At 35.9% G+C, this 26,800-nt stretch overlaps 2 protein-coding genes across 3 annotated transcripts; both read left to right on the plus strand.

The window, feature by feature from the left end:
• Positions 1 to 8: 8 nt before the first annotated feature.
• On the plus strand, positions 9 to 5,614 carry LOC137834659 (8-amino-7-oxononanoate synthase). 2 transcript variants are annotated; one of them, XM_068642768.1, is made up of 11 exons: positions 9 to 414; positions 1,238 to 1,380; positions 1,517 to 1,624; positions 1,843 to 2,081; positions 2,178 to 2,219; positions 3,021 to 3,108; positions 3,397 to 3,530; positions 3,645 to 3,733; positions 4,474 to 4,624; positions 4,870 to 4,938; positions 5,251 to 5,614. In XM_068642768.1, exons 1-11 carry the CDS (start codon positions 171 to 173, stop codon positions 5,375 to 5,377), a joined length of 1,434 nt encoding a protein of 477 aa, XP_068498869.1. In that variant the 5' UTR covers positions 9 to 170; the 3' UTR covers positions 5,378 to 5,614. The 2 variants fall into 2 exon arrangements, with proteins under 2 accessions (XP_068498869.1, XP_068498870.1); XM_068642769.1 differs by having other exon boundaries at positions 123 to 414; positions 1,521 to 1,624.
• Positions 5,615 to 7,665: 2,051 nt separating this feature from the next.
• Positions 7,666 to 13,500, plus strand: LOC137836189 (protein GAMETE EXPRESSED 3). Its single transcript, XM_068645041.1, has 9 exons — positions 7,666 to 8,005; positions 8,636 to 8,965; positions 9,780 to 10,026; positions 11,007 to 11,291; positions 11,391 to 11,477; positions 11,834 to 11,869; positions 12,144 to 12,203; positions 12,284 to 12,426; positions 12,969 to 13,500. Exons 1-9 carry the CDS (start codon positions 7,769 to 7,771, stop codon positions 13,362 to 13,364), a joined length of 1,821 nt encoding a protein of 606 aa, XP_068501142.1. The 5' UTR covers positions 7,666 to 7,768; the 3' UTR covers positions 13,365 to 13,500.
• The last annotated feature ends 13,300 nt before the right edge of the window (positions 13,501 to 26,800 follow it).

Here is a 26,800-nt window from a genome sequence, read left to right on the forward strand (position 1 = left end):
TTATTTTTGTGAAATTTAAGAAAAAGAATAGTGAAGGTTGAAAGGTGCATTTGGAAGTTAGTAGAATGTGTTTGAGAGATGATGCAGCATAACACCACCACGTGACTCAAACTCAACAACCCAACCAACCAACCCAATTCTCTTCTCTGTTTCTCACACCAATCACCACCATGGCGGAGAATCCAACTGCATGGTGGGACTCATGGGTTGAAGAGGCTATCAACACCCTTCACTCCCTCAAAGTCCTCCGATCTCTCAGACCCATTTGCCTCCGCAACAGCTCTCTCCAATTTGGCCTCCATCATCAAGCATTCCAGGTGTTTGATGAAATGCAGCACTGGGACCGCTCCTCTGTTGAAGTGGAAATTGCGGAGTCCACGTTCAGTAGATGGATGCATGACACCCCAAGTGCTGGTACACTTCAATCTTCGCCCATTTGTTAGAAAGCAGAAGAAAAATGTGTTTTTATTAAATACCTCAACCTTTTGTGAAACTTGGTTTTGATCCTTCCATTTCCTAATCAATGAACAAGTCCTTATTTTGTGAAACTTGAAGTTCAAAAACGACCAAGTCCACATATTTTCTTGAGTTTGCAAATTAATTCATGGATTTAAAAGCATAAGAACCAAAACCAAGTTTGTCTAAAAGTTCATGCACAAAAAAACACATTTTGCTAATCTATTTTTTTATGGTTTGACTCGTTCGTGAAGGTAGAATTGAAGTTACACCCTCAATTTATTTCTTAAAAATTAATTAATATAAATTTTAAGCTCCTCCTGAGATTATTAAACGGTTGTCGTTTTACTGGTAAAATTGCGGAAAAAAAAGACTAAAAGGTTATTTTTTTTTTTAAATTTAAACATTTACAATTAAAATGAAACATAGGATGTAGTAATTTAAGGGGAAACAGAAAGAAAGTAGAGTAAATATTGTATGCATGCACAGAATAAAGAGTTTTTACAGTATTATTATATTACATCACAGAACATTCGTGTACTTTTATAATAAGTATTTTAAAAATCCTTTCAACTATGGTTCCTATTGGTTGACCACTATATTTTACATCAATAAATTCATGGAAATCGAACTCAAAAAAATATTTCTTCAATTAAAGGAGCTTTAGATTCCACTAAATTTTGCTCTTCTGCATAACTGCAGTTTCACTAATGTCATCGAGTATATTGAGCATGTGTTTAGTTCCAATTGCTGACAGTACTACTGAAATTCTCTTGGGTAGGTAATGAGATTGTTTGTAGTGCGGCTGGTGGTGATGACGAAGCAGGGGCATCTTATGAGAAGTTTAAAAAATTAATTTTGTTTTCTGGAAATGATTATCTAGGCCTGAGTTCCCATCCGACTATTGGAGAGGCTGTTGCAAAGGTGTGCTTGTGAATTTTGAATGAGTTTTAGTGGTCTTGTTTCTTCTTTCTGAGTTATGGTCTATGAGTCTTTGTTTCTTTTGTTTTCTTAGCCTTAGCTTGAATTCGTTGCCATAGTGTTCCTTCTTGTGAATCAGGCAGCCCAGGAACATGGTATGGGACCAAGGGGTTCTGCTCTTATTTGTGGCTATACCAATTATCATAGGCTACTTGAGTCGAGCCTGGCAGACTTGAAGAAGAAAGAGGTAATGACTGCCTTGCAAGAACTACTTAAACTGTTCTGGTTTTGTTACTTGCTCTGTTTTGTATCCTAAAGAACAATTAATTGTTTGCTATGATCAAATTTTCTGGCCTCTCAGACCCTCCTATTGTCTAATGAATTGAAGAAAGGACCCAAATGATGATAATAAGTCTGGATTATATGAAATGCTGACTCAATTTTGGTTTAAAATCTATGCTATAGGATTGCCTTCTTTGTCCCACAGGGTTTGCTGCCAATATGGCCGTGATGACGGCAATAGGAAGTATTGGTACTCTCTTAGCTGGGAATAGCATACCTTCAGAGGATGAAAAGATCGCTGTCTTTTCTGATGCATTAAATCATGCATCAATAATTGATGGCATCCGTCTTGTTGAGCGACAAAAAAGTGTAAAGGTTTATGTATACAGACACTGTGACATGTCCCACCTCAATATGCTACTGTAGGTTTTACCTTTACTGAAATTTTCATACTCGCCTCTTTTTTCCCTTCTGGTAGTCACTCAATGTGTTGACATCGTCATTGATGATTTTAACAGATCTAATTGCAGAATGAGGAAGAAAGTTGTGGTGACTGACAGGTTAGTCTTCGTGCTACTAGGAAAATAGAAAAATTTCAAGGTTAAACATTCACACTGTTATATTCATAGATTTTCTCAAACAGCCTATACAATATTTGCATGTCCTGGAATTGACTTAATAAATTTGTCCTTCTTATGCAGTCTTTGGTGTTGGCAAATTTATAAAAGTGTATTTAATGAATAATTTTTTTTTATGGTTTGTATGATTGAATTTTCTCCAAATTTGCTTTATATGCTTGTTGTTGACAGCGGTTAGTTGTTAATGATTAATGTTGATTAATTTTTCTTGAAAATATCTTTGATTAGGAGGGTACCTTTATATTATATGATGAGAGTTTCGTAAGAAGTCGTTTGGTGTTGGTCCCTGATAATTCTTCAGGGTAACTTTCAATATTGAGGAAGTAAAGCATGGAATTTTATTTTGTTCATCTCTCTGTCTTAGACTCACACATAGTTCATATCACTATATTTATTTCTACCTAAACAATATAGTGAAGCAACCATTCAAGTGCTTTATTGGAAAATTATAATGTCATTGTGATTAAAGAATGCATATTTGTTTTTTCTTGAGCATTTCATCCTTCACCATAATTTACATCCTCTTCCTTGTTAAAGAGAGGCATAATTGTTCATTTGGAAATAATTTCAATTTCTAGACCTGAGAATTACTTGTGGATGTTGATTGAGATGCTATGCTATCCGATTTCTAGTTGTTTATTTATATTTCTGATGACAATGAACTTTGGCAATACTCTGCAAATAATTTTCCATATGCATTATAGTTCATCCCATTTTTTGCAGCTTGTTTAGCATGGATGGAGACTATGCACCTATGATTGAGCTTGCCGACCTTCGCAAGAAACATGGCTTTTTGTTAGTCATCGATGATGTAAAACCTCTTGATATGTTTCAGCAAATGTCTTTTTGTTTATGAAGACTATTTATTATAGGCTATTATGTACATGGTTCTGAATTTGATCATTGGATTAAGACTTATTGGGAGGTTAGAATAATAATCACAATACAGTTATGGCATTACATTATCTGTTGTAGAAAGCAATCACCCACTCTCATATGTTGTTTTCCTGATTGAATATTTATGTGATGCAAGTGGCTTCTCCTTGCTACAAACAAAGTCTTAATTATGAACTCAAAATAAAAATATGTGTATGTCCAGGCTCATGGAACATTTGTTTGTGGCAAAAATGGTGGCGGTGTTGCCGAGGAGTTCAACTGTGAGAAGGATGTGGACATATGCATTGGTACACTAAGTAAAGCTGCTGGCTGCCATGGAGGATTTATAGCATGCAGGTTACTATTTTAGTTCACTTGCTCGTGAAATTAGTTTCTGCACAACACTGGCACAAAACATATGTTTCGTCAATAGTTCACCAATGACCTTTTCCATTCTATGAATTCTTATAGCAAAAAGTGGAAACTGTTAATACAGTCAAGGGGTCGTTCATTTATATTTTCAACATCTGCGCCAGTCCCGGTTGCTGCCGCTGCTTATGGTATGCTCCAGTGTTCTACATAAATTGATAAACTCAGGTTGCACTTTGTGCTTTTGTTATTAGTTCCTATTTCTATATGTCTTTACTTCTTGCTCTCATCATTCATATTTATCAAGTTGATAAGTGCTAGCAACACATTTTGTTAGACAACTTTTTAATACGCTCTTTATTTGTTAATTAAAAGTGTTTTAAAACTATAAGGAATGAGACTCAACTTTGTGATTCACAATGATTTTTTTATCGATAATAAAAAAATGTGTTTATAATAGTCTATTAGAGACTAAATTTCTGGCTTTTCTTTTGTCAAGTTATATCCTTATATGGTGTAGTCCTGTGATACAATTCTTATCTATCATTTTCACTTCTAACATCATCCAATAATTTACTGTTTTTCTTAAAAGCCAAAAAAGGTCATGTTGTTCATAGCGTTAGCGCCATTTGTTTGAATATTGCACTTACAACAATGCTCTGCTATAGATTGTTAAATTCTAATAAAAAGTGTTAAATTAGGACTTCAGATGGAGCAATCAATACAGTTGTGCATATTTGTTAACACGAGTAATTTAAACTAGAATTTCGATGCTCAGGAAGAATTGTTTGCTATATCCATGGTTAAATTGGTCTTCTACCTTTCTTGGAATATTTGCTTTAGAGATTAAAAATGTTGTCACTTCTTTTGCTTTGCTCTCCATGTCTTGTGGAAATTATTTATTTGTTAAAAGCATGATGCAATTTTCCAGCTGCGGTTAAAGTGGCAAAACTTGAGACATGGCGTAGAGAGGCTATTTGGAACCGGGTGAAAGACTTCCATTTACTTACAGGAATCCCGGTTACAAGTCACATTATATCCCTAATAGTAGGAAGTGAAGACAAAGCACTTCAAGCAAGCCGGTAGATTTCCTTCCATTAGTAAACCCTTTTATAAGCATTATTCTTTCTATGCATTCAAACGATTTATAATTTAATATTGCATCACTGAACCTCTTCCAGCATGTTTGGAAAAAATTAATTATGAGATTTTTTGTTTTGTTTTTTAATAGCTGACAGATTATTTTTCTTCTGCAAACTGAAACTCGGCTTCACAAGCTGATCATGAAGACATTGTAATACTAAGCATTTTCAGTCTTTCTGGACAGGTATTTATTGCAATCTGGATTCCACGTGACTGCTATCAGACCACCTACGGTGCCTCCAAATTCATGCAGGTTTGTACCTTTTTATTTGATTATGAGTAAACCTCCAGATTTGTCATCCACATTGTTTGGGTTGGATGTTTAGTCCCTAAGATTTTAAAAATCTTAGCTTAGCCCCTAACTTTACAAAAAGTCCTTCATTTTAGTCATTTTCTTTACCTTAGTATCATTCTGCACTAAGAATTATTATTAAAGTGAAAAGTGTTTTGCAAAGTTTTAAAATCTCAAGGACTCAAATGCCTGACATGATATTATTTCAAGGATTAACATGGTATATTTACATTAATTACAATCTCAAAAACTGATTATGTTATTTATTTTTAGGCTGCGAGTGGCCCTAAGTGCAGTCCACACAAGGCAAGATCTGGAAAACCTCGCAGGTGCACTCTCACGTTGCATCAATTTTCAAGACACCCGCATATATGGTTGCAATGGCTATGCAAGATTATAACTATCTTTTGATTCTTTGTGGATGAATTTCATGGTCATTGATTGTGACTATATTAGAAACAAGTACACCCCTGGTGTCTCCCTTAGCAGTTCAATTTAATTACATTTCTTTTTGGAGTGGTAGTTCATCTCCTCATGTTATGTCAAAATGACAAGCTATTTTTATCAACATCTAGATGAATATTGTTAAATAATGCTGATATTTGGATGTAATTAATTTGGATCAACGTTTAGTGTAGGATCTCTCTTTTCAATACAATCATATAGTCATGCATAATCACATCATTATTAAATGAGTTTATCATGAATAGAGTGGTATTTGAAGAGTATCTTTTTATTGCATGATTCCACGATAGCCTCAAGAACAATACAACACTAGCCTGTTTCGGGGAGTTTTCCAGTTCTCTGAAAGAGGATTTGGATCCTCTCCTGCCATTTCTTTCTAGGCAGTTTCTTCCTGCACCCCTACATTTTTCTTCCTGCACCCCCACAATGTTATGCAAAGACCAAATTGTCCCTATTATTTTTTAAAAACCTTAAAATGCACTTAAAACTGTATTTATTTTTTTACATTATGGATTATGGAATCCGGGAAAATTTTGGATTGGCACTTCCGGTAAAATTTTGGATCCACCAATCCATAATTCAAAATATACATTTCACATTCAAAAATCCATCATTCAAAAAAAGCATTCCGGATCCACCAATCCGTAACAAAAATATGCATTCCAGATTCAGAAATCCGTAATTAAAAAAAGACATTCTGGATCCATGAATCCGTAACAAAATTAGGCTTCCGGATTCGGTAATCCGAAAATCAATAATTTATGCAAAAATTGCTTCCAAAACACCCCCTCATCCGGAAAAAAAATACTCAGTTCCGGATTGATGAATCCATAACACATTCCCATATCCCTATTTTCGGTAATCATGGTGTCCTTTTTCAAATTAAAGATTTTGGGATTTAGAAAATTGTGGGGGTGCAAGAAGAAAAATGTAGGGGTGCAGGAAGAAGAAGCCTTCTTTCTATACCTCTTTCTTACCATTTCTAAATCCTTGAATTTGAATTTGGTCTAATATAATTGTATTACTACCAAATAAAAATTGGATGACACATTAATGAAATGATCAGCCTAATACAACTTTTCTTTTCTTTTCCTTGTTGCAAGAGCTTCTTATTAGAATTGGAAGTGACTCTATCTTGTTCCAAGTGTTAAAAAAGTTATTGAATAATTAAACTGGAAGAGAGTTTTTGTTCAACCACAACTATTACATTTGTCATGCAAATGGTTTTTTCGCCTAAATTCACTGAGAATATAAATATATAAAGGAATCCATTTTAAATCCTAATGTTTGACCAAGATGAAAACAAAATTCCTTAGAAATGCATGAATTTCCACAACTGTTTACATAGGGATTAATTATAGAATTCCCATATATTGACAATTGCAAAGTTCATGTGCCAATTTATAACTGCTGATGTGGATTAAAAGAATTATTATTTTATTAGAATGTGGGCCCTACTTGTGGAGCAGGAAAATTTTGAAAATTGCACAAAACAACCACAGTCAACACCACAACAACCACCACCCCCACTATCACAACAACACCAACCACTTTATAGCATAAAAGTGTGGATCTACAACAAACCTTTAAAAAGAAAAATAAACAAAATTTAGAAAGGAAAAAGGTAAACATGAAATATGTATACCAAACAAGGACACCAAGCAAGACACACACACCCCTCCAAAAAAATGGAGGATAAGAAGAAAAGGTGTAAAAAATTATCGTGTCAAAAATAGGCTAATATTCATTTTAGTAGGGATACGAGAGAAAGGGTACCCTTTAAGCTAACGAAATAACTAGAAAAACTTCTTAAAAAATCCAAGTTCTATTTTCTTTGCTTGACAACTGAAAAGTCATAATGAAGTCATTGAATAACACAATCACATGCTAAAGGAAAATGCTTAGTTAGAAAGAAAAATTTGAATGGCACGAGAGGGAAAATAAATAAACAAGATATTCCCAATTAATAACTTTTTAATATAACAAATTAACAGAAACAATATAGCCTTATCCCACTAAGGCAAACAAGAAATTCTCAGACAATTTTTGAAACATGAATGTACAAAATTTCAAAGGACATTGTAATTGTGAAAGAGATTGGTTACGTATAAAACTGAAATGTCTACTTTTATATTTCTACAAATGTTAAGGATATATGCTGTCAAAACAGTTTAACATCCAAATTCTCATCTTTTATTTCTTTGGATTCATAAAACGAATCGGTAAAAAAAAAACAGAAATTCAAAGCGAAAAAAAAAATGGTAACTGTCATGAAGCAATAACGGTTACGACAACAACAGTAACTTGCGTGGTTCTGCAATGTGCAATGACCCTTTTGCTTTTCTTCCTCGTATTGGTTTTGCTTGGTACCATCTCTTCTCTTTCTGTCTCTTCATATCACTGGCTTTCCAAACCTCTTCTTGGAGACGATGATGGAAGGATCTATGCTTGTTCTCGTACCAACTTTTTCGCATTTGAAAGCAACGGAACCATTGCATGGACCTTGCATTTGGACTACAAATGCAACCTTGGTACTGCCCCAGTTCGTGGAGGTCATGGCAAGGTGATCTAAAACCACTTTTATTTCATGTTGCATTGCTTTGAATTTACAGTTATCATTTTTTTCATGTATAAATGTCTATTGCCAAGTTGAGGTTTTTCTTGTTTTCTGCACTACTGGGGTATTTCTTGTTGGCTAGGATTAAGAAATGTGTGTGCTGAGACTAAAGGAGATATCTTTTAATACAAGAACTCAAAGAGAAACTTTTTGTGACTACAGACATGTAATGAATAATTAAATTTAATTTCTTTTATCATGGTTGAATCATGCACTCACGATAATAGCAACACCAACTTAAAAGGGAAATCAACAAAATAGTGTGAAGAAATGGGCGAGAAATAATTTTCCTTGCTTTAATGTTTGTATACACCCAAACAATACAAAAATCATAGATTATTATGGTGTAACTTTTAAGTATAGTGTAAAGCTCAATGAACTTTCTATACATGACAATTTGTCACTCAATAAAAGTGAAGGGATAAAGTCTTTTACATCGCTAGTATACATACACTTTTTACTCACTCAAGGGGCTTTTATTGACCAATGTAATCCTTCATGCTTGATGGGAGAAAGGGGAGGCTTTTGCTTGTGGTGGGGTGATGGTGGTTGCTGATTTTTGCAAGGCAATTGCAGATATACTTGGTAGCTGATAACAGAATATTGGTGATTAAATATGGAAGCATTGGAGCTTCTGAGCCAGAAGCAAAAGTTTTCTTTGGTCCAGGACCAGGGCAACCAGCAGAGGCTGAAATTATTGGGCTCTCAGTGAGCACATCAGGCTCAACTCTTTACATCAATGTCAATAATAGAGGACTCTTTGCATATCACTCACATGGACATTTGCTTTGGAGTGTGGGACCTGTGCTTTACCAATTTGGCTACCGTCAAGGATGCAGGAAAAATATTACAGATTGTTACTTTAATTCAGCTCCTGTGCTTGATCAATGTGAGGCTAGTATATATGTAAGGTTTACTCATCCTTGGTTTACTGTCATACATATTTATTCTCTACTTTGAGTTTAGCACTGATATTGGATTAAGTCAAAAGTAGATCCATTTTTCACATTCGAACTGAAGCTATATGTAGGCTCAGGCAATGTGGAAAGGGTGTAAGTTATAGTTCCTTAATAGTAATTAAAAAGGGTTTAAAAAATATTCACTAAAAGCATATACATATCTTTTTAACCAATCATAAATCATCTGTGATTTTAAAGAAGTTGTTGTAGAAGTCAACTAACTTAGCATATGTAACGATTTATGATTAGATGATGTAAATTTTTTATTGCATTGTTAGTTCACACACTATTTGCTCAATTAAAAATGTACTTGATACCAACAATCTCACGAAATGGATTTTGGTGGTAATTTAGGGTGTGTTTGTTTCTTAGTTATTGAAAATTGTCGTGTAAAACAGTTTTTAAAAACTAAGTTTTAGACAATCTGAGTGAGAAAAGAAGATAGTCAAGGAAGAATTTGAATAACAGAAAACTAGAAGTAGAAAATCAAAACAGCTTGAAAGATATCTATTTTCATTTTATTTTAAAAAGTGAAAAATAGGTACTACTTTTGACAACATTTTTTTGAAAACTAGTTATATCAAACGACTATTTTTTTTTTCATTTCTAAAAACTGATGAGTTTCCAAAAGTTGAAACAAACAAGCCCTTTAGTGCTGTCTTAGTGTGTGTGTGTTGTATACTTTCATCATGCTGAGAAATGTTCATTTCCCTGGATTAATATGACTTCTTTGAAAGTACATTTGTTTTTTGCCTTTGCAGATCTCAAACACAGAAGGTGAACTCTATTGTTTGTCGATTCGAAGCCGTTACTTTAGATGGATTCAGGATTTCAGTTCACTAAGCAAAAATTTCACTATCTCTCCTGGAAACAATGGTCATCTGTATGTAACAGTTCCAACCATGGCTCTTGTTCTGGCTCTGGATGTCTTTTCAGGTAATGTTTTGTGGCAGAGAAGTATAGGGCCATTAAGCAAAGTTGACTCTGCACCTGTAGTGGACTCTAATGGTAAGTCCTTTGCTGTTGGATTATTTTAAGCCTTACCCTACAAAATCAAACTTCATTGATTTAAACCTGTATATGGGGTCTCCCAATTAGTCAATGTATGATCAATGTTATAATATATGTATTGCAATTAAACTGATGTTAGAGAGAACTTAACATTCCTTTATGATAAAAATGGTTATACAAAGTGTAAAACTGTTTTAAGAGTTTTAAGACTACAGCCTATACTGGATTTATAGTTGGTTGGAGGTGTTGGTGGGTTTGTCACGGCCTGCAGCTGGTGCAAGATGGAAAGGACATATGTGCTTGTATGCCAGGGAGTCAAAAGGAATGTTAAGGACATGATGGAGGATTCTGTTTTGATGTGTCTTATAACAGACCAATAGAGGCAGGGTGTATTTGATGGTTTTGTAGCTGCAGTTTGCAGTGCTTATAGCATTCCAATATGAGCACGATGTTAGCTGGAATAGGATGTCTAGCTTATACAACAAACATTATCTATCTATTGTTTCTGGGGTGTTTGTTCATCTCTTTATTCTTGGAGATTCTTAATGTGTTTTGGTTTATGTAAAAGGGTTGGGATACTCCTTTTGTATCCCTCTTAATTTAATTTCATTCTTTGCTGATAAAAAAAAAATTATTGTAGAAGTTAATAAATTTTACCATACATAGTGGTTTAGTGGTTTCTTTTAAGTGTGTATCATGTATATTCTGCATTGATCTGAAATATCACTACAACCAAGAGAAATGCTATCAACTGATTCAGAAATATACTCTTTTAAATACATTATTTATTATTAGTTGGAATTTATTGAAAAATACTCCAATTGTGAGTCCACTTCATGTTTAATGAGTCCCACCTCACTCCTAAATTTGGTAATTAAAAAAAATCAGTAATAGAGTGTTGCTAGCATTCCTTACAAGTACAACCATTTGTTTGTGGTATATGAACTTACTTTACTGGAGTACACTTGGTGTAACAGGATGGATATCTATTGGTTCATTGGATGGATTCCTATACTCATTTTCTCCAAATGGGGTTCTTAAGAAATTCTCAAGAATGAATGCAAAGAACTCTATGATTCAAGTTGGACCATTTCTTGATTGCTCTGGATTTGCAGTGTACAGTTCACAGATAGAGATGGAAGGGAAAGTTAGCCACACAGTTGGTGAATACACTCTTGTTTCAGCAATTCGACCAAAAGGGGCATTATTCACTATGTTGGTTCCTGCTACAGGATCAATCTATTGGTCTGAAAGATATCCTGGTACATATTTCTCACTTCTCATTCCTCATCATACACTGAAAATGAAGTTTCCTTAGCAGCAACAAACTAACTATTTTTCTGCGTGGTTGATTCAATCAGGTCATGTTTCTACCTTATTTTCTGAGAGTGATCTAAGTCATTTTGTCATGAATGAGGAGACACTTCTTGCTTTCCTTGCTGCCTCAAGTATGAGTGTACTCTCTTAACTAATCATTCTTTTTTCTTTTGGTATTATTCAATAAATGATAGCCAAGGTAAAACTCATCAATATCATGGATCAATCATGACAAATTTGTTAGTATTCTTGATGAGATTGAATAAGGGTACTAAATAACTTTTTCCACTTCATTAAGGTTGCTCCTATTAAATCAACAGATAAGAAATTGAACACTTGGTGACCTTTCTGCAGAATGTTGATCATTCATTTGATTACAAACTGGAAAGCAAAAAATTCCATGGAATATTTACCTTTGGGAATTATTTTTTTATATGAAGTTGTTTGTTTGAATGAACTAATAATGGATTGATCCTAATCTTCACAGCAGAGATTGGCACCCCATTGCAATGCCGTACTACAGGTTCTGATCTTTTCTATCTTTTCTTCACCTACCTTCAGATAAATGTAAATTAGTTTCCATTTTTTAAATCTGTAGAAAGTAATCACTGAATTATTTTTTTTCATCAACTTTTTTTATTTGTGACGTAAAGAGTGTTTTAGTTGAGTGTTTCTAAACACACAAAACTACAGTGTCTTGGTTTTAGTTTAGTGTGTAAAAAAGTACAACTTCAAATTTCTTTCTATAAAAGGTGATAACAATTTCTGTTCATGCAATTTCTCTCATCACTTCACAGGTCAGAAGCTTGCATCAAGCTGCTCTCAAGAAAGAACCAAGCTTGTCAGCATATACACAGGTAATGTGCAACTTTGTAAATTAAGAGAATGTGGCATCATATTAAGAAGTGAGCTTAGTATTAAGTGTTTTTTTTTGCAGGCAACGAAAGGTCCATAGTATTGTTTCTGTTCTTTGAGTCTGCTCTCATGTTGGTACTAGTTGGAGTTGTAAGATTCTGCTGCACATTTTGGGCAAAAGAGAAGCTCAAAGATCAAGGCCTTGGAAGCTTCCTTGACAAGAGAGTTAGTCTGAAATTGTGTTGTTTGATCTTGTTTTTCTTCCTTTCCCCTCTTCTTCTGCCTCATGCAATAGCTTTTTTTTAAAAAAAACAAGTACCCTGGTTTGATTTGTCTAACTAGCTTGTTGGAGATCTCATATCGACTAAAGATTAAAACATTTCATAGTATATAAGTGGATGCAAACCTTACTTTACAAGCCGGTTTGATTTGTCTAACTAGTCCAAAACCCATGTAGAAAACATTTTGAATTATTCTTTTATAATTTATATTATTTTATTACTTAAGATATAAGTTTGAATGCTTCTTATTCAACCATGGTTTAATTACTGTTACACCAATAAATAGTGAACTAGTAAGGATGAGAAATAATTTTAAACCAAACAACTTTAATTTTCTCCTTATTTCTCTTCTTTCCACTTTACTTATTTTTTTATTTCTCTCTACCAAACATGTTCTTAAGGACAGTCATATTACTTTCACCAAAGATGAATGGTACCTTCCTTATATCATAATTCACTTATTGTTATTCTTTGGGTATCTTTTAGTGCTCTCTTCAGCTGAAAAAGAAAGCTTTGGACAGGACAATCACAGAGCTTGAGCAAAAAGCTGCAGAGGAAACAATGGACAGTGAAATTTTTGAAAAGTTGGGTGATATAGCAAGAGAAAGGGAGTGTATAGAGAGGAAGCTCTCAACCACCTATAGTTTGGGAAGGGACAAGACTGGCTCACAACCAAAACCTATGCTTCCTTTACATCATGTGGGAAGAACAAAAAGCTACTCATTTCAAGATGCAACTCAAAAAAAAGTGACAATATTGCACACGCTGAGTGATACAGCTTCTAGTGAAAGCAGCAATGAAGGAGAGACTTGCATGCTTGAAGACATGGATGCCAAGGCAAAGACACCTAGGGTGGATTTGGATACTTCAAGCAGTGAATAGTGTCATTGGAGAGGCTTTAGAAAAGGAACACTAGCACTTGTCTTGTGTTGTAGTAATATTTGTTCTTAAACTGTGATCAAAACAACTAGTATGTAACCAGAGAAAACAATCATTCAAATATAAACTATTTTACACCATTGTTGTTTTTATTGTGTAAAATAATCTGCTCTTTCTAAAATAATAAAGCATCTTTAAAATGTTGATACGTCTTAAACAAGATGTTAAGAAGAACAAGATGTTAAGAAGAAGTAAAATTTTATTCTCATCATCAAGCTTCCTTGAAGTTGAAATCCGCTAGTTGCTCCACCATTGTTCTTGACTTAATCATCCAGAACGAATAAAGTTGTTACTTCAAATAAAGTTTGTATGGCAAAGACTAAGTCATTATCAAGTTTCTCCTAGATCGACCAACAATTTTTTCTTTAGCAACTTTCCTTAGTGCCTTACTGATGGAGGAGGGCCCAAGCTCAACACACGATGAAAGCCAAGCCTCCAAGACTAGACGGTCTAGCCTATGATGAGGAGCGTCTAGACTAAAAAAGGAGCGTCTAGCCCATGAAGAGGAGCGTCTAGCCCATGATGAGGATTCCTTCTAGACCGTCTAGCTTCACATACACATGGGTCAAAGCTACGGTTTTGGGAAGAGAAGACCTTTGTAATTGTTACATAAAGGCCCATTAGGGGTGCTTAGTAATTAGAGTAGTGTAGAAAGCATATTTGTGTGAACATTCTAGAAAGCCCATGGAGGGGGTGAGCATAAAAACTAGCACACCCCTCCCCATGTGCTCATTGTGCACCCATGAGCCATGTGCACCCATGTGCTTCACATTTACATTTCATTTGGCTAGCATTAGGGTTGCATTATGGTCCTCCTTAGCCTATAAAAGGAGGAGCCTACACCTTGTATTTTCAAGTTTATTGTGAGTAAAGTTATGCTGCCATTTTTGTGCACAAGCTTTACTTCTCCTAGAAATCTAGGCTCTAAACTTCAATCATTTCACCTTCTCCCTTGAGCTGGCCGAACCACTCAAACACCATACTCATCATGCACCTACAAGGCCAACACAACTCCTAGGAGGGTCTTGATCATCTCACCCGTTGCTTCCGCACCTTATTTTCTACTTTGATTCAAGAAGAACACATGAAAATGCCATCATTTGGTATCAGAGCCAGGTTCTTCAAGATGAGTAGCTCCTTGTCTTTTAAATTTTAGTTCTTCTTTATTTCATATTGTCATTTACTTTCCTTACTTGTCTTGCTGTTTTTACATTTTAATTTGTTCTTGGTGTGCTTTGTGGAAGATCCAACCGAAGCACTCTTGTTCATTTGATCTTGAACAAGTTCTTGTGCAATTTGTGATAGGATTCCATACACCTTTGTGTTGCTATTTTGTTTTAGGCTTTGAGTCTTTATTGCTTTCATTATTTTGGTTCATATTATGCTTTGAGTCTTTAATTTTCTGAATCTATACATGTTTTGTCAAGTCATGTTCATCCATATTGTCAACAATTCATAGTAGTCCTTTTATTTGGCTTAATTGTTTCTTGATTTTGGGTCTCTTTATTTGCTTGAATCTGCTGTTCTTTGCTCCTTTGGTGCCTTTTAATTTTTAGTTTGAGTTCATATTGTGTTTAGATCATACACAATTCTATTTCACAAATTTCCATTGTGTCTAAACTTTGGTATCTTGCTGTTTTTGTTTCCAGTTTTCAGATTCCCCTGTTTTCACCTTCTCTGTTTTGGCTGTTTTAACCCAGAAAAATATTTCCACCCATAGGAAAATTTTGATTCTCTGGAAAATGCAAGTTTAAAGTGTTATAGAAAGGACAAAAAAAGAATTAGGTCAAAAGAAGCAACAGAAAAAAAATGATAAATCTTTTAAGATCAGAGTGCAAATCTGAAGCGCTCCAGCTGGCATAACCGAACACCAATTTTGTAAAATTTATTAAAAAAAAATGGTGCATCCGTTTTGAGTGAATCCAAAGCCAGATTTTAGATAAGATCCTGAATATCTTTCATAACAAATTTCAGAGCCAAATTCCAAAAATACAGATCAGCATAAATCGGGGAACAAACACGTTTTCTGGCCCACAACATTTTCCAGTGGTGCTGTTTTTTTTATTTGGTCATCTAATCTAGTGCTTTTCTTTAGGAATTCTTTTTGTGTGCCAACCTTTAATTGAGTACCTTTAATTGTTTGCTTTAATTTCTTGAATCTCTTTCTAAGTTGTCATATTATAAATCCTTTTGGTGGTACTGTTTTCTTTCAATTAAATTTGTTTCTTGCTTTTGTTCCTTGACCTCTCTTTTTGGGTGCTGGAATTTAATTTCTCCCTTGGTGCTTATGTGCATGGAATTTGACTTGGTTTAAGGTTTAGCCCTTGTGAATAGGTGCTGGAAATTGGAGAATTAAAGCCAACATTCTGAGGAGGAGACAAAGCCAAAGCCGAAACAAGCTTTCTTGAAACAAACACTACAAACACTTAGGAGATCAACAATCAAGACAACAAAGAAGTGCACTAACCAAAAGGAGGAACATCAAAGGGAGTTTTCTCTTATTTCCTTTGCAACTTGGTTTATTGTTAATTACCTTGTTAATTACGTTTAGACGGTGAGTGTGTCTTCAAGGGCTCAAAGTGTCCAAGAAGCCTCACCTAGGGCCGAATAGTATAGCATTCTTGATTAGTAATTGTTACTTGTTTGTAATTGCTTTTCTTTTGCTTTCATAGCTACGTTTTGCATGTTTAGTTTTGTTTAAATTTGTGTTAAAACCGTCTAGCTTTGTTGATTAGTAGCTTGCATTGTTTTCTTTCATTGAAAATTTGATTTCTCAACTTAATTGTGTTCTAAGTGGTTTACTAAAAGAAAGTTTTGTGTGAAGACATTGAGGGATAGTTTTTGGCTAAGGTAAAGGCTTGGTATTTAAGTAGTCCTTTGTGACTCACCTCCCTTACCTGGAAAACTACCTTCTTTGACTTTCCTAAGTTTTCTCAAGGTAAAATACTTGTATACACAAAGCTTTAGCCATGTCTTCTTCTTCTCATTCTACAAAGTCTATTGGAAGTGAAATAAAATCTTTAAAAACTCTTTTGAAAGAAGTTTCACAAACTGTGCAATCAATTGCTTATAGACAATTGGAGAGTGAGACTAAACTTAATGTTTTGACTAAAGCAAAAAAATGAGAAGTCTCAATTTTCAAAAAAATTACATTCTCATGCATCTAGCTCTAAACATCATGATTATCTTGGGGAAGAAAGTCTTCGGAAAAATGAATATCATCAACAATTCCCTAGGAGAGATAGGAAAGAGAGACAAGAAAACCTAACCAAGCATATCTCTCACACTCCAGCTAGAGAAATTCCATGTTTAGAATACCTTGGCAATGATCAATTAGCATCTCAATGTTTCAATGAAAGATCTATGATCTTAAGGGACAAAGATGAGAATAGTAGCCAAGAAAAAGAAGCTAGTGAGAGTGAAGAAAATGTAAAAATAGAAAAGCAAGAGAAAAACCTTGGGAAACAAAAGGCGTGGGAGAAGAGTGTTCCTTCCCACAAGGTCATTCAACAAGAAGGAAAAGTTGAAAATACATTTGAAAATATACCTCTTGTTGAACAACCTAGCCTTACCTTTTGTAAAGGAACACTTACAAGCCTAGAAAAAAAAGAAGAATTCTTAAAAAAGGTTTGCATAGATAAAAATATAGTAGATTATTTTACATACATGCCAAGATATCACCAAGTGAAGGTCAAGTCATCTATAGGCATCTACAAAGACAATTTTTTATGTGAAGTAGTGCCTAAAGAAACTTGTCATGTCTTATTGAGACAACCTTTGCAAAGAATTGAAATTTCCATGAACAAAGGTTGTATCAACGAGACTACCTTCACACATAAAAGAGAAATTCTTCATGAAGGAGAACTCATGGGTCAAATTAGAGTTGATAAAACTCTAGAGCTTTTAAGAGGAAAACTTTTGTCACCCATGAGAAAAGAAGTTCAAAGACATTACTTTAGGTATAACTCTTGTTTTCAAACTACACCTAAGGCAACGTCCCAAGAACTCTATACTCCTTCACCTTTTGTAAAAGATCCATGGGAAGACACACATTTCAAATTAGAGCTTCCTAGGACGAAAAAAGGTCTTGATTCTTTCTTCATGGAAGTGGATCAACTCTTCTTAAGAAAAGTGACAAGCCTCCATGATTTATTTTCAAAAATAAGGGATAGAGCTCCAAAATTTGAAAACATAGCTCTCCCTTCTATGCTTCACGAAATCATGAGGGACACCCACAATTCTTGGGATAAGAATCCTTTTCCTTTTATGCATGCATACAATGGAGTAGTCCACAAGATTACTCATATCTCTCCATTTGAAGTTGTATGTGAACATAGTCCTCTTGCCTTTTTAAAGTTGTCACCATTTCCTAAAGGGATTATGCCTAAGGAAAAAGTAACTACTTTTGGAAATTTTAGAAAACATAAGAGGATTAGAAGGCACCTACAACCATCAAAAGGGAAGCATTGTGAGAAGTTGACCAAAACAAGAGAAAAACAAAGATGGCAACTTCACACAATTAATTGTTCTCCAAATACTCACTCTAACTCCTTTGCTTTGTTTCAAGATTCTCATAGGTTGACATTTGATCCGGGAGGACACACCTTGACGAAGCAAGAGGCTGCTATCCGAGATCAAGTTAGCAAATCTGAGGATAGATCTTTTCCCGAAGGAGGAGATGATGGACACCATCCAGCCACAACAAGCCCCCTCAAAAGCAAAAGCTTTGGATTTGAGGACAAATCCTTTTCAAGAGGGAGGGGATGATGGAGGAGGGCCCAAGCTCAACACACGATGAAAGCCAAGCCTCCAAGACTAGACGGTCTAGCCTATGATGAGGAGCGTCTAGACTAAAAAAGGAGCGTCTAGCCCATGAAGAGGAGCGTCTAGCCCATGATGAGGATTCCTTCTAGACCGTCTAGCTTCACATACACATGGGTCAAAGCTACGGTTTTGGGAAGAGAAGACCTTTGTAATTGTTACATAAAGGCCCATTAGGGGTGCTTAGTAATTAGAGTAGTGTAGAAAGCATATTTGTGTGAACATTCTAGAAAGCCCATGGAGGGGGTGAGCATAAAAACTAGACACACCCCTCCCCATGTGCTCATTGTGCACCCATGTGCCATGTGCACCCATGTGCTTCACATTTACATTTCATTTGGCTAGCATTAGGGTTGCATTATGGTCCTCCTTAGCCTATAAAAGGAGGAGCCTACACCTTGTATTTTCAAGTTTATTGTGAGTAAAGTTATGCTGCCATTTTTGTGCACAAGCTTTACTTCTCCTAGAAATCTAGGCTCTAAACTTCAATCCTTTCACCTTCTCCCTTGAGCTGGCCGAACCACTCAAACACCATACTCATCATGCACCTACAAGGCCAACACAACTCCTAGGAGGGTCTTGATCATCTCACCCATTGCTTCCGCATCTTATTTTCTACTTTGATTCAAGAAGAACACATGAAAATGCCATCACTTACCACCAAAACATAGAATTATGGCACTCCTAGCTTTTTTGATCATGTCACCTTTTCCTTTCATGACATAGATGGTGGCATATTCGCCTCACCCATTAAAGTATCAACACAATCTTGTTATACCAAGATGATTTCTATCTTGATTCTTCACAATCCAAAGTTATTCTTCCCGAAAAACTTTTTGATGTCAAACTTAGTTGTCATGTTTTTAACTTCTTGACTTTCTTTTTTCTTATCTCTATAGGCGATGGCAATTGTTAGATTTGTCACAATAATAAATAAGAAAAAAGTAGAGAAAAATTGAAAGAAAATAAAATTTTAAAGTCAAAGGGGTCTATTTTCGCCCTATTTTCATAGGATATATCCTCTACCAAAACTTGTGAAATTTCGCCCTATTTTCTGCAATTTTATTCTAGGTCCAAATTGCATTGAAAAAAATTCACAAAGTACTTTCATATGTTGTTTGCACTCAGGTAAGGAGGCACGTCCATAAACAAATCACAAAACGAAGATACAGGGAAGAAAAACCAAAACGTTTTGTTTTCGGAAAGCCATTTTTGTTCACTCTCGGTCTGGGACTTACTACGCCTTACTCCTTGCGTGTTTTGGTGTGAAATTTTTACCAGACATTCCTCATTGTGTCTGTGGAGTTTTGACTGAGATTTGAGCCCCAAATTCGTCCCACAGGATTTACAATAAATTTTTTATTCATCACCTCCAAGGCTGAAAGGAAGGTTCCTTTGTGTGTGAAACTGTTTGATTTCTTTCTTAGGTAAATACTCATCCATTTGACTTGAAATTTTTCGCATTTTGTCCCATATTTAGTTGAGATTCTTACGTGAAAGTTCAGGAAAAACTATTTTGGGATAATTTTTAAGAAATTTTATTGAAAACCAAGGTTATCCTCTACCGAAACTTGTGGAATTTCGCCCTACTTTCTGCAATTTTATTCTGGGTCGGTATTGCGTTGAAAAAATTCACACAAGTACTTTCATATTTTGTTTGCACCTAAGTAAGGATGCATGTCCATAAATAAATCACAAAAAGAAGATACAGGGAAAAAAAGTCAGGACGTTATGTTTTCAGAAAACCAGTTTTGTTCACTCTCGGACTGGGACCTACTACGCCTTACTCCTTGGGTATTTTGGTATGAATTTTTTACTAGACATTTGTCATTGTGTCTATTGAGTTTTGGCAGAGATTTGAGCCTCAAATTCGTCCCATAGGATTTGCAATAATTTTTTTATTCATCATTGTCAGGGCTTAAAGGAATGTTCCTTTGTATGTGAAACTGTTTGATTTCTTACCTAGGTGAATACTCATCTGATTGACCTGAAATTTGTCGCGTTTTGTTCGAAATTCAGTCAAGATTCTTACGTGGATTTTCAGGAAAAACTATTTCTGGAGAATTTTTCAGAAATTTTATTGAAAACAAAGCTATCCTTTACCGAAACTTGTTAAATTTTGCCATACTTTCTGCAATTTTAATCTGGGTGCGTATTGCGTTGAAAAACTTCACACAAGAACTTTCATATGTTGTTTGCACCCAGGTAAGGAGGCACATCTATAAAAAAAAATAACAAAATGAAGATACAAGGAAGAAAAGGCAGGACATTTTGTTTTCAGAAAACCATGTTTGTTTACTCTCGGTCTGGTTTTACTACGCCGTACTCCTTCAGTGTTTTGGGAAATTTGTAGGAGACGTTCGTCACTGTCTCTATTGAGTTTTGGCTGAGATTTAAGGCCCATATTCCTCCCACAAGATTGGAAATAATTTATTTATTGATATTGCAGGGCTGAAAGGAAGGTTCGTTCTTGTGTGAAACTGTTTCATTTTTTCGTGGGTGAATACTCATCCGTTTGACCTGAAATTTGTTGCGTTTTGTCCCGAATTCAGTGGAGATTCTTACGTGGAATTTCAGGAAAAAAATTATTTCGGAAGATTTTTTCAGAAATTTTCGCTCTAACAATGGTTATCCTATACAAAAACTTGTGAAATTTCACCATAATTTCTGCAATTTTTATTCTGCGTCCGTATTGCGCTGAAAAATTTCACACCAGTACTTTCATATGTTGTTTGCACCCAGGTAAGGAGCCACGTCCATAAACGAATCAAAAAAAGAAGATACAGGGAAGAAAAACCAAAACGTTTAGTTTTCGGAAAGCCATTTTTGTTCACTCTTGGTCTGGACTTACTACATCTTACTCCTAGGGTGTTTTGGTGTGAAATTTTTAACAGACGTTCGTCACTGTGTCTATAGAGTGTTGACTTAGATTTGAGCCCCAAATTCGTCCCACAAGATTGGCAAGAAATTCTTTATTGATAATTGACAGGGCTAAAAGGAATGTTTGTTCGTGTGTGAAACTGCTTGACTTTTGCCGTGAGTCAACACTCATCCGTTAGACCTGAAATTTGTCGCGTTTTGTCCCGAATTCAGTGGAGATTCTTACGTGGAATTTCAGGAACAAACTATTTCGGAAGAATTTTTCAGAAATTTTCCGTCAAACCAAGGCTATCCTCTACCAAAACTCGTGAAATTTCGCCATTTCTGCAATTTTTATTCTGCCTCCGTATTGTGCTGAAAAAAATCACACAAACACTTTCATATGTTGTTTTCCCCAGGTAAGGAAGCACGTCCATAAACGAATCACAAAAAGAAGATACGGGGAAGAAAAGCCAGGACGTTTTGTTTTCAGAAAACCAGTTTTGTTCACTCTCGGTCTGGGACTTACTACGCCTTACTCCTTGGGTGTTTTGGTCTGAAATTTTTACCAGACGTTCGTCACTGTGTCTATTCAGTTTTGGCTGAGATTTGAGCCCCATATTTTTACAAGATTGGAAATAAATTTTTTATTGATCAGTGCCAGGGCTGAAAGGAAGGTTCGTTCATGTGTGAAATTGTTTGATTTTTTCCGTGGGTCAACACTCATCCGTTTGACCTGAAATTTGTCGTGTTTTGTCCCAAATTCCGTGGAGATTCTTACGTTGAATTTCAGGAAGAAACTATTTCGGAAACTTTTTTCAGAAATTTTCCTTCAAACCAAGGCTATCCTCTACCAAAACTCGCGAAATTTCGCCCTACTTTTTGCAATTTTTATTCTACATCCGTATTGCGCTGAAAAAATTCAAACAAGTACTTTCATATGTTGTTTGCACCCAGGTAAGGAGGCACGTCCATAAACGAATCACAAGAAGAAGATACGGGGAAGAAAAGCCAGGACGTTTTGTTTTCGGAAAACCAGTTTTGTTCACTCTCGGTCTAGGACTTACTACTCCTTACTCCTTGGGTGTTTTGGTCTGAAATTTTTACCAGACGTTGGTCACTGTGTCTATTGAGTTTTGACTGAGATTTGAGCCCCATATTCGAACCACAAGATTTGCAATAAATTTTTTTATGGAACACTGCCAGAGCTGAAAGGAAGGTTCGTTTTGTGTGAAACTGTTTGATTTTTTCCGTGGGTCAACACTCATCCGTTTGACCTGAAATTTAACGTGTTTGGTCCCGAATTCAGTGGAGATTCTTACGTGGAATTTTAGGAAAAAACTATTTCGGAAGAATTTTTCAGAAATTTTCCCTCAAACCAAGGCTATCCTCTACCAAAACTCGTGAAATTTCGCGCTACTTTCTGCAATTTTTATTCTGCATCCGTATTGCGTTGAAAAAAATTCACACAAGTACTTTCATATGTTGTTTCCACCCAGGGAAGGAGGCACGTCCATAAACGAATCAAAAAAAGAAGATACGGGGAAGAAAAGCCAGGACGTTTTGTTTTTGGAAAACCAGTTTTGTTCGCCCTCGGACTGGGACTTACTACGCCTTACTCCTTGGGTGTTTTGGTCTGAAATTTTTACCAGACGTTCGTCACTGTGTCTATTGAGTTTTGGCTGAGATTTGAGCCCTAGATTCGTCCCACAAGATTGGCAATAAAATTTTTTATTGATCACTGCCAAGGCTGAAAGGAAGGTTCGTTCGTGTGTGAAACTGTTTGATTTTTTCCGTGGGTCAACACTCATCCGTTTGACCTGAAATTTGTCGTGTTTTGTCCCAAATTCCGTGGATATTCTTACGTGGAATTTCAAGAAAAAGCTATTTCGGAAGAATTTTTCAGAAATTTTCCCTCAAACCAAGGCTATATCCTCTACCAAAACTCGTGAAATTTCGCACTACTTTCTGCAATTTTTATTCTGCGTCCATATTGCGCTGAAAAAATTCACACAAGTACTTTCTTATGTTCTTTGCACCCAGGTAAGGAGGCACGTCCATAAACGAATCACAAAGAGAAGATACGGGGAAGAAAAGCCAAAACGTTTTGTTTTCGGAAAATCAGTTTTGTTCGCTCTCGGTCTAGGTCTTACTACTGCTTACTCCTTGGGTGTTTTGGTCTGAAATTTTTACCAGACGTTCGTCACTGTGTCTATTGAGTTTTGCCTGAGATTTGAGCCCTAAATTCGTCCCACAAGATTGGGAATAAATTTTTTATTGATCACTGCCAGGGCTGAAATGAAGGTTCGTTCGTGTGTGAAACTGTTTGATTTTTTCCGTGGGTCAACACTCATCCGTTTGACCTGAAATTTGTCGTGTTTTGTTCGAAATTCCGTGTAGATTCTTACGTTGAATTTCAGGAAGAAACTATTTCTGAAGAATTTTTCAGAAATTTTCCCTCAAACCAAGGCTATCCTCTACCAAAACTCGTGAAATTTCGCCATACTTTTTGCAATTTTTATTCTGCAGCCGTATTGCGTTGAAAAAATTCACACAAGTACTTTCATATGTTGTTTGCACCCAGGGAAGGAGGCACGTCCATAAACGAATCACAAAAAGAAGATACGGGGCAGAAAAGCCAGGATGTTTTGTTTTTAGAAAACCAATTTTGTTCGCCCTCGGTTTGGGACTTACTGCGCCTTACTCCTTGGGTGTTTTGGTCTGAAATTTTTACCAGACGTTCGTCACTGTGTCTATTGAGTTTTGGCTGAGATTTGAGCCCCAGATTCGTCCCACAAGATTGACAATAAAATTTTTTACTGATCACTGCCAAGGCTGAAAGGAAGGTTCGTTCGTGTGTGAAACTGTTTGATTTTTTCCGTGGGTCAACACTCATCCGTTTGACCTGAAATTTGTCGTGTTTTGTCCCAAATTCCGTGAGGATTCTTACATGGAATTTCAAGAAAAAACTATTTCGGAAGAATTTTTCAGAAATTTTCCCTCAAACCAAGGCTATATCCTCTACCTAAACTCGTTAAATTTCGCACTACTTTCTGCAATTTTTATTCTGCGTCCATATTGTGCTGAAAAAATTCACAAAAGTACTTTCTTATGTTGTTTGCACCCAGGTAAGGAGGCACGTCCATAAACGAAACACAAAGAGAAGATACGGCGAAGAAAAGCCAAGACATTTTGTTTACGGAAAATCAGTTTTGTTCGCTCTCGGTCTGGGTCTTACTACTGCTTACTCCTTGGGTGTTTTGGTCTGAAATTTTTACCAGACGTTCGTCACTGTGTCTATTGAGTTTTGGCTGAGATTTGAGCCCCAGATTCGTCCCACAAGATTGGCAATAAAATTTTTTATTGATCACTGCCAAGGCTGAAAGGAAGGTTCGTTCGTGTGTGAAACTGTTTGATTTTTTCCGTGGGTCAACACTCATCTGTTTGACCTGAAATTTGTCGTGTTTTGTCCCAAATTCCGTGGAGATTCTTACGTGGAATTTCAAGAAAAAACTATTTCGGAAGAATTTTTCAGAAATTTTCCCTCAAACTAAGGCTATATATCCTCTACCAAAACTCGTGAAATTTCGCACTACTTTCTGCAATTTTTATTCTGCGTCCATATTGCGCTGAAAAAATTCACACAAGTACTTTCTTATGTTCTTTGCACCCAGGTAAGGAGGCACGTCCATAAACGAATCACAAAGCGAAGATACGGGGAAGAAATGCCAGGACGTTTTGTTTTCGGAAAACCAGTTTTGTTCACTCTCGGTCTAGGACTTACTACTCCTTACTCCTTGGGTGTTTTGGTCTGAAATGTTTACCAGACGTTCGTCACTCTGTCTATTGAGTTTTGACTGAGATTTGAGCCCCATATTCGAACCACAAGATTTGCAATAAATTTTTTTATGGATCACTGCCAGAGCTAAAAGGAAGGTTCGTTTTGTGTGAAACTGTTTGATTTTTTCCGTGGGTCAACACTCATCCGTTTGACCGGAAATTTAACGTGTTTGGTCCCGAATTCAGTGGAGATTCTTACGTGGAATTTCAGGAAAAAACTATTTCGAAAGAATTTTTCACAAATTTTCCCTCAAACCAAGGCTATCCTCTACCAAAACTCGTGAAATTTCGCCATACTTTCTGCAATTTTTATTCTGCGCCCATATTGCGCTGAAAAAATTAACACCAGTACTTTCATATGTTGTTTGCACCCAGGTAAGGAGGCACGTCCATAAACGAATCACAAAAAGAAGATACGGGGAAGAAAAGACATGACGTTTTGTTTTCAGAAAACCAGTTTTGTTCGCTCTCGGTCTGGGACTTACTACGCCTTACTCCTTGGGTGTTTTGGTCTGAAATTTTTACCAGACGTTGGTCACTGTGTCTATTGAGTTTTGGCTGAGATTTGAGCCCCATATTCGTCCCACAAGATTGGCAATAAATTTTTTATTGATCACTGCCAGGGCTGAAAGGAAGGTTCGTTCGTGTGTGAAACTGTTTGATTTTTTCCGTGGGTCAACACTCATCCGTTATACCTGAAATTTGTCGCGTTTTGTCCCGAATTCAGTGGAGATTCTTACGTGGAATTTCAGGAAAAAAATATATCGGAAGAATTTTTCAGAAATTTTCCATCAAACCAAGGGTATCATTCTCTACAAAAACTCGTGAAATTTCGCTCTACTTTCTGCAATTTTTATTTTGCATTCGTATTGCGTTGAAAAAATTCACAAAAGTACTTTCTTATGTTGTTTGCACCCAGGTAAGGAGGCACGTCCATAAACGAAACACAAAGAGAAGATACGGCGAAGAAAAGCCAAGACATTTTGTTTACGGAAAATCAGTTTTGTTCGCTCTCGGTCTGGGTCTTACTACTGCTTACTCCTTGGGTGTTTTGGTCTGAAATTTTTACCAGACGTTCGTCACTGTGTCTATTGAGTTTTGGCTGAGATTTGAGCCCCAGATTCGTCCCACAAGATTTGGAATAAATTTTTTATTGATCACTGCCATGGCTGAAAGGAAGGTTCGTTCGTGTGTAAAACTGTTTGATTTTTTTCGTGGGTCAACACTCATCCGTTTGACCTGAAATTTGTTGCGTGTTGTCCCAAATTCAGTGGAGATTCTTACGTGGAATTTCAGGAAAAAACTATTTCGGAACAATTTTTCAGAAATTTTCCCTCAAACCAAGGTTATCTCCCTACCAAAACTCGTGAAATTTCGCCCTACTTTCTGCAATTTTTATTCTGCCTCCGTACTGCGCTAAAAAAATTCACACAAGTACTTTCATGTGTTGTTTGCACCCAGGTAAGGAGGCACGTCCATAAACGAATCACAAAAAGAAGATACGGGGAAGAAAAGCCTGGACGTTTTGTTTTCAGAAAACCAGTTTTGTTCACTCTCGGTCTAAAACTAAATACACCTTACCCCTTGGGTATTTTGGTCTGAAATTTTTACCAGACATTCCTCATTGATTCTATTGAGTTTTGGCTAACATTTGTGCCCCAAATTCGTCCCACATGATTTGCAATATATATTTTATTCATCACTGTTATGTATGAAAGAAAGGTGTCAAACTGTTGTATTTGTTTTCTAGGTGAATACCTATCTGTTTGACCTGAAATTTGTCGCGTTTTGTCCTAAATTCAATCGATATTCATACGTAGAATTTTAAGAAAAAACTATTTTGGGAGAATTTTTCAGAA

The sequence above is a fragment of the Phaseolus vulgaris genome, chromosome 5 (assembly GCF_000499845.2).
Source record: "Phaseolus vulgaris cultivar G19833 chromosome 5, P. vulgaris v2.0, whole genome shotgun sequence".
In the NCBI taxonomy this organism is placed as follows: domain Eukaryota; kingdom Viridiplantae; phylum Streptophyta; class Magnoliopsida; order Fabales; family Fabaceae; genus Phaseolus; species Phaseolus vulgaris.